A 12910-nucleotide genomic window follows, 5' to 3' on the forward strand; every position below is an offset into this window, starting at 1 on the left:
GTCAAAACTTATATTTTTATTCTACTTTGATCTGGATAAATATTATATCCTGATTATTATTAAGGTACGTATACATATTGTTGAATATCTACATGTCTGTACCCCCCCAGATTCTTTAAAAGTCCCTATTCGTCAATCCGGGGGCTTCCCCGGTTTCTCCGTGGCATCCCAACAATTACTCCATTCACACACAGAAGAAGGCAATGGCAAACCACTTCTGGATCATCTGCCAAGAACGTATATGAACAGGTCCCAGTCCGAGAAAAGGATGGAAGGATCCTGTTCATATGGACCTGTCGTCAGACAGAACACTAAATAAATAAATAAAATTCGTCAATCAGCCTGTGTAAAGACACTGTTTCTTTTATGGTAAATACATTTTGCAGGGCACAGAATCATTATATACCACCGTAGATGCTCGGTTTCAGAAAGGAGATTGATTTGAAATGGCCTTAAGGATTAGCGGTGCAAGATGGATTCCAAAAATTTCAGTTTTACTGCAAAACCAAATAACACTGATTTCGCCTCATTCAGTTTAGTTCCTCGTCTCCTCACACGGAAGAAGGCAAGAAACTGAACAAATCAAAATTATTTGGACACTAGAGAGAGGCACTTTAATAGGAGTTCAGCTGAAAGTGCGTAATAAATGCAGTCTTTCTTTTTTTACTATAAAAATTTGTGATTCCTCGTTGTCATCAAAAAATGACGTCATCAACAATGTCAACAGATATTTGTTTACACGGCATTGTTGTGGAACACAACAATGCCGAGTAAACAAATATAACGCTTCACAACAAAGAAATTAAAAAATATCAAGCCAGTCGCATTATCACTTCTCCAGAACGCAACCAAACACTTGAACCCCCTCAGAAGGGGGGTTGTTCAAGTGTTTTAACCCCCGGCATTCGGGGGGGTTAGTTTAGTGTCTTACTCAAGATTTTAAAACGCAACCAACCCCCCCCCGAAGGGGTTTTGGGGACCTGTTCATATACGTTCTTGGCAGATGATCCAGAAGTGGTTTGCCATTGCCTTCTTCTGTGTGTGAATGGAGTAATTGTTGGGATGCCACGGAGGAAAACTCCGTGTTGCCTAGACCACGGCCTTGCCCAACACAAGTTATAAATTCGGGCACCGCCGGGAATCGAACCCGAGACCCCAGGATTACAAGTCCAGCGTTCTAAACGCTAGACCACCGTGGCGGTCTCTGAACTATACCACATGTTTATAACAACAACAACAATTAATTACCGAATGCACCAAATGTTGAATGTCAACAACTCTCGTTGCCACGGATATTAGACTAACATTAACTTGTGTGTGGATAAAAACGTGCACTGGAAAGATTAAAACGGTGAGTAAATTCACGTCTTTAAAACTTATATTTATCTAGATAAATATCGGAATAATTTATTTTATAAGGGACGTCAGTACGGTAGCCTACATAATTTACGTGTTAGTTATCCATCGATAATAAACGAAAAAAACAACGTACATCGACGTGAGACTGGTTACATGACATATGTTACGTCTTTGAGGAATGTAAACATGAATTTTATATATATATTATATATATAATTATATACACCTGAAGATAGTTCTTTTAGGAACTGAAACATGTCGTGTAAAAAGTGATGGTCTAATGTAAATAGAATATTTCGATAAAGAACATCATTTAATATTTTAAATATTTTAAATGTTAATTATTGTAATATTTTAATATTTAATAAGAATTTATTGTGATTAGACGGACAAGATTTAAATAATATATATTTATTATATCACAATATGACGCAACTTTACCATCTAATGAATATTATGCTCAAAGAAGCTTATAAAAAATCAGTGGTATAATCGTAAATTAACGTGTGAGTTTAATTTAAAAAGCCTGGCTACATGTGTAAACAGGAAATTGTGTGTGTGTTCATAGGGCCCATCCCAGTAACTCGCATTTTGATTTTTATGGGTCCTCTAATACCTGGAGTCACTCAAGTCGTTCGGTACAGCTTGACATAATCAATACCAAAAATTTGTCAAATTTAATCTGTTTCTTCAAAGTTTTATTCCTGAAAATATCTGATGGGGCGACATTTCTTTTGAAATTTACGTGATTCAATGACCAGGTTAGTTTATAATTTTCCACTCACATTTAAAACAAAATTCTGTTTACTTTACGACTCATTTACAGAATAACTATTTCTAAATCATTTTACATTTATAACAGTAAAATCTGGCAGGCTAAAAAGATTCTTTATTTAATCGTAAACAGAATTTCAGTTTGTTATTTTCGTTGCTAAGTATCTGAATTAACAACAACAATTAATTACCGAATGCACCGAATGTTGAATGTCAACAACTCTCGTTGCCACGGATATTAGACTAACATTAACTTGTGTGTGGATAAAAACGTGCACTGGAAAGATTAAAACGGTGAGTAAATTCACGTCTTTAAAACTTATATTTATCTAGATAAATATCGGAATAATTTATTTTATAAGGGACGTCAGTAAGGTAGCCTACATAATTTACGTGTTAGTTATCCATCGATAATAAACGAAAAAAAACAACGTACTTCAATGTAAAGTTATTAAAAATATTTGAATATTTGTGTCCATTCGGAGATCCGATTCTTCGTATTACAGCGTACAGCCTTCTTAGGGGACCTCACAAGTAAAGGTTATATGATATAAAATGAAGACAATTGAACGTATAACAAAACGCTCTCTGCTAACAGCTGAGAAATTGTCTCTATAATGAATAAATACGTGACATATTAATGTAATACTACTTTTGTTTCAGATGGCATCGATTATAACAGCAAAAACTGTCTACAGGCTGATGGCAATTTTGTTATGCATCGCGAAACTTGTAAGTGTTTATTACATTTGATATACATTTTCATACGTAGGGAACTTATAACAAGTTTCGGGTCTGTCTCTGATTGCGTCGAACCTTTGTTTGAATTAAAGACGAAATTGACTTTACTCCAAGGCCAGCGAAGTTTCTGGTCAGCGATGAAGTATCTAACTTAGAACCGAGAGTGTGATGATGTGCTGATTGGTCCAGGGTCATCGCACACCTGGTCGGGCGTTAATACATAAACGTGGAATAATGGCGGGATGTTGATTGGTAGGGATAAACCTAAGAAACCATTTCATTCCACGAATCTCACTTTGTCACTCGGAAGTGAACCCGGGACCCGACGGTTAGAAGCTAGTGTCTTGCTAGGGAAGACTCAAAATCCCAACGGAGCCAAATGCGTGCGTATTGCAAAGCAAAATATTCCTTCGTCATGTTTCATTTGTCGTCCACACTGGCTCAGGGGCGCATCGAACGTCTTCTTACCCGACGAGAGACAGATATGGAGTAGCCTGAGAATTTAACTTACCACTCACCACCATCTAATACACCGAAATCGTGGAGACAGACCTCAACCATATTTTTTAAGGTCCAGAGCTTTAAAACTGGGATAACTTTGCATTTGCTTTAGCATAGATGGCTTATGAACGTAATCCTCAGAGATATTCTGTGGCCTTGTAATCCTGGGGTCTCGGGTTCGATTCCCGGCGGTGCCCGAATTTATAACTTGTGTTGGGCAAAGCCGTGGTCTAGGCAACACGGAGTTTTCCTCCGTGGCATCCCAACAATTACTCCATTCACACACAGAAGAAGGCAATGGCAAACCACTTCTGGATCATCTGCCAAGAACGTATATGAACAGGTCCCAGTCTGAGAGAAGGATGGAAGGATCCTGTTCATGTGGACCTGTCGTCAGACAGAACACTAAATAATAATAAGATGAGGTGGTCTAGCGGTTAGAACGCTGGCCTTGTAATCCTGGTGTCTCGGGTTCGATTCCCGGCGGTGCCCGAATTTATAACTTGTGTTGGGCAAGGCCGTGGTCTAGGCAACACGGAGTTTTTCTCCGTGGCATCCCAACAATTACTCCATTCACACACAGAAGAAGGCAATGGCAAACCACTTCTGGATCATCTGCCAAGAACGTATATGAACAGATCCCAGTCGGAGAAAAGGATGGAAGGATCCTGTTCATATGGACCTTTCGTCAGACAGAACACTACAAATAAAATAAATAAAATTAAAGTAACTTTGTCAAGATTCCCTGAAGTCCCGTGGTATTCGGTTATAGAACATCTGTAATTTGTCTAGTGTTACGCGGTCCACGAATATTAACCATTGACGAAATATCCACATCAACTTACAAGGAAAATTTAACACGTGACGACGAAAATGTCGTTTAATGGAAATATTTTTGAAGCCTTATACCAGAAAGATTATTCACATATACTAAATTAGCCAGGAAATCGATAATATTATTTTTCAGTAATTAAGAATTGAAAATAATATCGCAATTAAAAATGTTATTACCCGAACTGTACAAAATATTATTGTTTTGCTAATTGCATTTTGAAAAAAAAAAGATCTAATTAAGAGGCCGTTATGGACCGTATTGAATCCGAATGTCGTTTAGGCCCATATATCGACTCACAAATTCCGATATATTTTGTCGATAGAATAAACTTCTTTTTTTCGGAGATAACCATCTTAGAATGCCGAAGGTTTCCCGACGTTTCAACAAACACTGCAGATGACACGTGGTGAATGCCTTTCGGCTGGAGGCGGTTTCCGGAAGTGACCGCCTGTCCATTCGCGCCTCCATCTCCTACTGACCGCCGACTGCCATCTCCTCTGTAGAACATTTATCTCAGAGATGGTAACATCAATTTCTACCGAAACGTCGGAAACCCTTCAACATTCTACACGATTTATTCGCGATGTATCAGTCGTTTGTTTCTATATGTGTACGTTTTCGTGATATGCAGGTTACGTCGGTCTTTCTGATGAGTACTGGAGACAGTCAATGGGCTATTCTCTCCAATGGTACGCTTGTAAGCCGGGACACGTGGGATGTCCTCGAAGAAGTCAATTCAGGTAAGTGATTGTTTACTGTCTTTTGGCCTGTGAGTAATATGAAGTAATTGCTTTGCTCATGAACACGAACCACTCGCCCCTGTGGGTAAGGCATCGTGCGACGTATTGAAAGGCTAGTCCACACTGCTTCTAAGTAAAAAAGTAAAACTTATTTTTTTGTAGGTTATGTTTTTACATTTATTCACTGTAATTAATTAAAATATATTCTTACTACAGTTGATAATATTTTCTAGTAAATGCACCAAATTATTCAACACTTTAAATTTGTTGTTAAGAAAAAGACTCATTTTATGAGACGTACGAATTGACATATCATTTTAGCTCTGGTGAGTTCATATATGCAACGCTGTCTTAAACACATTCAAATTCTGTTTTACTAACGTAAAAATCCTGCTACGTAAATTCTATAATCGAGTTATGTTTTGTTCCAGGTATTATTGTTGAAGTGAAACCAAGTATTTTGGGAGCTGTTACAAATATCATCACAGCGTTAATGATGTTCTATGGAATAGTAACGGTAAGTACCTCCTGGATTCAGAACACGTCAAAGCAATATTCAAAAACTGAAAATCTCTCAAAACACATACGAAACATTCACACATTTTACACAGCCCAGATCACAGTCTAACTTGACCTTGAAAACTTCAAATCCGACATTTCCCAACACAAACATGGATCTATTATGGGTTGTTGGCCGTGGAATTTAGTAGAAGTTTACGGACGTTTCAGAGCTGCTTGCTGCCTCAATCATGAGGGTGCAAGAACCCAGAGGACATCCATCTTCACACTCTCAGCCGTCAGAACCACAAATCTTACTACATGTCTTGTTTGTTTACTAGAACAAACCGAAATGGTTATACCCCGCTCTGATGAACGCAATGGCCAGTCTCTTGTTCGATTGCATCAGCGCCTTTTTCTACTCCGTAATGGACGACGTCGTCAGGGAGAATGTGGTGTATCCGCGTTTCATTACTATCTTCTCTGTCGTAATTGGTAAGTGTCTCTCGCCTTTTGTTTTCAAGTCAATTTATCAACAGCCAGAAGGCCAATTACAGATACAGCACAAGAGAGGAATACAATATTAAATATAATAGCAAACATAGATAGGCAATAAAAAAAATATATAGGAATACATTAGTACAGAGGACGCTAATACACCAAGTAAAATTGCTACTAAATATATTAGTATATTTTTAATAAGAATTTAAATAAATTAAGTAAATTAGACTACTCTAGAATGTGATGAAGTGTAACAATTTTTGTTTCGAATGTATCCAAGTCCCTGCAGACTACTTTCTTAATTTACGAAGATGTAATATGATTTTAATTTTACTAGTTAAATAGGAGGAAGTTCAGGAATAAATTACTGTGGAGAATACTCGAACATTAGAGAGAGAAATCAATAGGATTATAAAGAATAATATATAATAATGAAGATATTTATAAATTATGCTATTCACTACGTAATTGAATGTAGCGAAGGGAATTAAGTTTGATAGTGAAGGGTTTAAATAAATACGATGCGAGAATGTTGAATAGTTTCATATGGCTTGGGATGGGGCCAAATGCTGTTTTTTTTTTTGAACATCAGGGTACCATAAAAGCGAGTAACTTGAGAAATTACCTACTTTTTTGGGAGCAAATGTTCAGTATTAAGCAGACGAGGACACGTACCGTGCATAACGAAGGTACGCTTCATATCTTTACTAGTTTTTCTCTGCTTTTCATTTTCAATCTCTGATTACGTTGTTTATTATTATTATTATTCTTACAGTGGGGCAAGTTATTCTCGTCCATGGAACAATGCGATTCTTAAGAGCAATTAGAACAGTGAGAACCCAAAATGAGTGACGCTGACATAGAAGGTACGACAAACAAAAGAGATTACTGGCCGGAGAAGGCTTTCCCGGAGTAACGTGTGCGTTGACGTGGTAGAGGGTCCGAACAAGCACTCCGTTCGCTGGAGGCTTTATGGACGGATTAGTCGGAGGCCACCACATCTGACCGTGTTGTGAGGACCCACCTTGATCTCAGAGGCGTCTCTTATCACCTGTGCTTAAGTGATATTTATTCCCAATTTCACCGATTCCGAACGAATTTACAATCTATTTTAGTATTTAGTTAGGAGGAATAAATCCTTTGAAAGTGTGACGAAGTTCATGAATTTGAATAGACTGGATTTTGTTGGCCCATGACAGGGTCCGGTGGAGGACTTTGGTTAATTCGGTGATGAACCTTCGAGATCCCTAAGTCGTCCAATTAGTTAGTTTAGTGGAGCAGATGCTTGTGTCTTGGAGTTAAATTCCATGGACTAGGCAAAATGTTTCGGTTGTGACATCCACATGAAAGAGCCGTGGCCAAACACAGCACAAACCTGGAGCATCGAAATATTCCCTGACTGCAGCATCAGCTCCGCTAAACCCGGACACTCGGGTCGGATGATCAAGGAGGTTACCGAGATTGAGCTACAGACTAAGAACGACTTATCTCGTCTGCTATAGCAGTTCTTAATAGAGCCTGATGCTAGGCCAGTGCACATGTTTTTATTGTATTTTTACTTTTATTGTACTTTTTATTATCTTTCTTTGTTCCTGCCTCAACTTTCAAGTTTCTATGACCCCCCCCCCCTCCGCCATAATCCATCGGTGTTTTAAAAAAATGTAACAATGCAACTTTTTATTTAAATTAATGTTTTATTGATATTGGTAATTTATTCTTGTGTTCGGAGCAAATACCACTGTAAAATATATCTGCAAATTAAAATGTATGTCTTCGCATGAGAATTTATTAGATTGTTCGTAGTAATTATTATTATGATAAGTACCCCATTAACCTCTCATCTATGGTCTGCTATTTTTTTTAGTGTTCTGTCTGACGACAGGTCCATATGAACAGGATCCTTCCATCCTTTTCTCGGACTGGGACCTGTTCATATACGTTCTTGGCAGATGATCCAGAAGTGGTTTGCCATTGCCTTCTTCTGTGTGTGAATGGAGTAATTGTTGGGATGCCACGGAGGAAAACTCCGTGTTGCCTAGACCACGGCCTTGCTCAACACAAGTTATACACATAATCTTCTGTCCAACAAAGCAAAATACATTCTTGCTTGTTAACCTATGGCAACTTTCCAAATGAAGCAAAGATATGTAAAGATTTTGATTTCTATATTGTACTTTCTTTGCACTTACCAATAAAAATAAATTGTTTTTAAGAACAAACTACGAACTTAACGACACATTTACTCGTTCTTCACATACGATAGCAATCGAATTTTCAAAAATCTTCATCTGTTCGTTAACATATGAAATTTAATGTGCCCAATTGTTATGGGTTTTTTTTGCACAAAATGCATAGCGAGAACGCATTATGGGCTTGTCTTTGTCCGTCCGTCGGTATGCCCATTCCATTCAACTCAAGAACAACTGAACTGATTTGGATACAATTTCACGTGAAGGTTGTGCTATTATCCACGACCTTAGAATATTAATTTAAATTTCCTACGATCTGTGATAACAAAATGACGGATAAGAAAATTCTTGAGGTGGGAAATATGGTGCTGCGATCTGGTGGACATAGTGGAAATCTGTTTACATTCAACAGTTACCACTGACAAGTAATGTTATCCGTTCTTTGAAAGTTTAATCACGTTGTTACATCGATTACCTATGATTACCACTATTATCCTTCTTACCACCATTGAACTCGTTATTACATTGAATTTCACAGCCATGTTGTGCCGTAAAGAACGCCTTTGGGGTTTCAGTGTACTCCGAATGCCACATAATTTCAACAGCAGGAACAAAAGTGCATTTCCGCGAGAAAGTATTTGACTGGTGAATAATTGTACGCCAACGTGAAGATAAAAGCTTAATATTAAAATGTACACGAGGAAGACACGCGGTAGAATAAATGGCTTACGTTAAGGTCAAACAGACTTAATTTTCTTCAAAGTCGTTCTCGATTCTAAATTTTCCATCCACAAATATTACTCTTCGCATGCGAAGTTGGCTTGTTTTTCAATGTAAAATAATCAAACAGAAAAAAAAAGATAAGGACGAGGTTAAAACACACGTCGGAAAACACTTTATACACTTCCTGGTATTTGCGTTGTATAGCGATGATGAAGAAACACGGGATCGAAGTTCTGCCTCGATGTGCCGTTACGAACACTCACCGGACCAGACCCCTAGGATCTATGCAACAAGCCACTACTTTCACCAGCCTCAATTCACTTCGTTGCAACACTGGCTTATCTCCACGACAGAGTCCCATTAAATTTATCTCGTCTGTGCTGTCAGGAAACAAGAGGTTGCTTCTAGCAACGGCGAGCTGAAGATTCCAAAAAAAAAAATCCTCGTTTACATTTCAGCTCTCTCCGTGGTTCAAGGTTTTCTTTAAGAAGCTGACAGTTATCCAGCCGGTCGATATTTATTCTTTCGTTGAGGTGTGAAGTTACCGCCTCATTTCCATCATAATCGCAAACCTGACTAGGTTCATCTAATGAGATTTCCCAACCAAAATTATGTGGGTGTTTGTGCGTTCCTTGCTCGAAGTGCACAGGGAAAATTTATTATGGGCTTGTCGTGTCTCTCCGTGTATTCAGTCGACTATACTCGAGAACTACTGGACGTATTGGGACGTGGAGGTTGCGCCATTCTGAACGACCTCAAAAATTTGAGAGGTGGACACTAAGGTGCTGCGATCTGGTGGTCAAAGGGTTGACTATCGAAGTCTTAGTTTGTTTGTTTACAATGGTTACCACTGGCGACCACTGTTATGCGTTTTTAAATACTGCGGTTACTATAATAATGGTCTTTCGTATAAATGTAAGTGGGTATCGGATGAAGTTTCCGTTTACGTTAATTTTTTTGGGGAGGAGGAGAGTTCAGGTTGGATCAGGATAGAACTTATCAGTTTAGGCTATGTTAAATGAGGTCCGCCTAGGTTAGGTTACGTTACGTTCGGTATATTTTGTTTTCGTTGAGAAACTTTAGTTTAGGATAGGTATTTAAACATGAATTTTTAAATGTTGAAATTTATAATTTTTAATTCTGGATTTTGAAATTTTCAAAATCGTGGGTTTTCTAAAAATTACGGAATTTTTTTCGAGATCAGTAAATTTCTAAAATTTTTAAATTGTCGCCAAAATTGATGAATTTCTAGTTTTAGAAATTTCGAAATCGTGAAAAAATTATGAATTTTGAAAATTATGAAACTTTGGTAACTGTGCAAGGGTTATTTCGGGCTAGGTTGTGTGTAGCCTGGTTAAGTTAGATGAGTTTAGAACACGTTATTGTAGGTTAACATTAGTTACGTTAATTATGATGTTTGGTTTTTCTTTGAGTGTTAATGTAATGTTTTGTTCTATGTTAAAAAGTTATTTAAATTAATTTACATGTTTGTCTAGTCTGTCATCATTTGGTTATTTCTGAATTCACAGTTCATGACATTGCGTGCGACGCTTCATTTTCGTTTTATATCTAATCTACTTTACTTACGACAGCAAGACAGGAAAAGTACGAGTTATCCACTCGTCAACACAGCACAAACTTTCACTTACTAATGGACTCATGTCTGATCCTTAACCTATCTTATTTATTCTTTCTGTGATTACTTAACATCCATTCTCATGCAGAATTTAGTGAATCTGCTTCGAGATTTGGAGAAAACTGACTAAAATGTGGATCGATACCAACAATTCTTTGATTTAACGAAAACTACAAATACTTAATGAAATAAATTAATAATATATGTTAATAATCACTGTTATATCCTCTCGATTATACGAAACCTTCTCGGGTTTAGTTACTGATCTTGAAACAGGTTCTCAAGTTTATACTCCATATTGCAAAGAAATTTCTGGGATAATTTCTTAAATGGGTAACATGACAACTTCCTTTCACACATCTACTAATGTACCATCAATAATTGCCTTAATATTCGACGTTGAAAAACCAGTGGAATTGAGTGATCGACGTTTAAAATTAAAAACAAAACAAACTTGAGATTTAAATGATAATCACATTTTTTGTTATAACTAAAGCAAAGCGCTCCTTTCGGAGCTCCAATATCAACAAATCGACAACAATGGTTACCTATAAAACGTCATCAAAAGAAAATATACATTCAACGGAATTTAAATTGTTTTCACGAATGAAAGTCCTCGGGAGTTTTGATGTAAACAAAGTAATTCATTTCCTCTTGTAACAATGGAAAACAGTTCAGATTGCTTTAATTGTTGGGCGCTCTTACCATCTATTAATAAACCTCGAAGTGACTGGGTTATTTGCAAACATTACGAGAGTCCAAACTCAAAGAAAAGAAAATCATTTCGGCAAACACAATATTTATTTTAAGACTAACACATTTTTTCCCCAAGAAATTACGGCGTATATATAATTTGATTGCAGTTCACTAACATTCTTTTGTATCTAGAGTTATAACATGGAGTTATTTTTGTGTTCATTGTTTCTGAAAGTACCCACGTAATGATAAAGGAAAAATTCATAACTCGTGAGGTTAAGTAACTTCTTCTCACTTCTACGGTGACTAAACCAAAAATCTAGTAGTAAAATAATAAGGGAAATACTACAGAATGAAAAACAATATAAATATATATATACATAACGATGGTATATATATATATATGTATATTTATATTCATTCAACGAATTCTCGAAACAATCGATACTCCGCCATTTTGAATATCTAAATTTTGGGAAAAATTTGTGGTGCCATCTGTGAAGAGTAAAGCACACTACATTCCCTAGTAAACAAAAACACATGAAGATCGAAGACAAGGTTAATATTCCCGTATTATGATTGGGACATTCTATATATTTAAGGCTTGTTGTTCTTGTAAGAAAAGTTGCATTTTCCCCTGCTGATTGCCACTGTAGGAACAGCGGTCAGAACGCTGGCCTTGTAATCCTGGGGTCCCGGGTTCAATTCCCGGTGGTGCTCAGATTTATAACTTGTGTTGGGCAAGGCCGTGGTCTAGGCAACACGGAGTTTTCCTCCGTGGCATCCCAACAATTACTCCATTTACACACAGAAGAAGGCAATGGCAAACCACTTCTGGATCATCTGCCAAGAACGTATATGAACAGGTCCCAGTCCGAGAAAAGGATGGAAGGATCCTGTTCATATGAACCTGTCGTCAGACAGAACACTAAATAAAAAATAATAATATTTTTACAAAGGGCCGGTCTAATAAAGGTACAATAGACAGTTCTTGTGCCAGAACGTCTTTTTATTTAAATAACAGATTAAGTGGTCTAAAATTATTACTAATATAAAAATATTTAATACTCTATATGGTTAATATTTTGGTTATTGTACATCATCCAAACACCGCGATTATCGTCCTGATGATGGAGGCATTGAGAACCCCTGAAACGTCGATAAACTTACGTCATAAGATAGTGTAATTGCGTCATATTGTGAATATTATAACAATTATTTATTTTAATCCGTCTGATCACAATATTTAAAATTTCTTATAATTAAGATAATAAAATATCATTCATGTTTCGTATCGATTGATCGATTTACATTTCGGAACATTTACACAACATGTTTCGGTTTTTATAAAACCATCATCAGGTGTAAAATATATCTAAGAACTTAAAACTCAATTATGATTTCTGTAGTTGTTTTTGGTGATGTTTCATTACGTTTGTTTTTCAATTTTTGGGCGAAGGTGTTGTTTTTCTTAAATGTTATTAGATGTACATATCGGCCTGTAAGTAAATGATTGAAAGAAACACTAAAGAATTTGAAAGAATTTATAAAAGAATTTAGAGAATAAAATGCAAAATATATAAATTATAGTTAGATTACACGGCTCTACAACCCAGAACAAAGCCAACTTCTAAAATAGATTTTTTTTCGGAAAATCATTTCTGTTCAGTGCTTATGTATCCCTGCGCTGCTCTCAGGATCTTCCTCAGTAAATGGC

The 12910-nt window shown here is 36.8% G+C and overlaps 2 protein-coding genes across 3 annotated transcripts in view; one reads left to right on the plus strand and one right to left on the minus strand.

The window, feature by feature from the left end:
• Nucleotides 1–12910, minus strand: part of LOC110828964 (uncharacterized) — a 112887-nt gene that overhangs the window by 75896 nt on the left and 24081 nt on the right. The gene's annotated exons all lie outside the window — the stretch shown is intronic.
• LOC110828968 (uncharacterized) lies at nt 2101–7737 on the plus strand. Of its 2 annotated transcripts, none has more exons than XM_087359160.1 (6): nt 2101–2120; nt 2797–2865; nt 4842–4950; nt 5382–5467; nt 5790–5943; nt 6725–7737. In XM_087359160.1, exons 2-6 carry the CDS (start codon nt 2797–2799, stop codon nt 6799–6801), a joined length of 495 nt encoding a protein of 164 aa, XP_087215286.1. In that variant the 5' UTR covers nt 2101–2120; the 3' UTR covers nt 6802–7737. The 2 variants fall into 2 exon arrangements, with proteins under 2 accessions (XP_087215286.1, XP_087215285.1); XM_087359159.1 differs by lacking the exon at nt 2101–2120 and adding an exon at nt 2303–2427.

The sequence above is a fragment of the Zootermopsis nevadensis genome, unplaced genomic scaffold (assembly GCF_977971745.1).
Source record: "Zootermopsis nevadensis isolate Lab colony 2312 unplaced genomic scaffold, Znev_1.0 Znev_ptg000030l, whole genome shotgun sequence".
NCBI lineage: Eukaryota > Metazoa > Arthropoda > Insecta > Blattodea > Termopsidae > Zootermopsis > Zootermopsis nevadensis.

Coding starts and splice junctions, on each gene's coding strand:
- LOC110828968 (XM_087359159.1), top strand. CDS start 2,344: ATGTCAACAACTCTCGTTGCCACGGATATTAGACTAACATTAACTTGT. Junction 4,951..5,381: donor CCTCGAAGAAGTCAATTCAG/GTAAGTGATTGT, acceptor GTTTTGTTCCAG/GTATTATTGTTGAAGTGAAA. Junction 5,468..5,789: donor TGTTCTATGGAATAGTAACG/GTAAGTACCTCC, acceptor TTTGTTTACTAG/AACAAACCGAAATGGTTATA.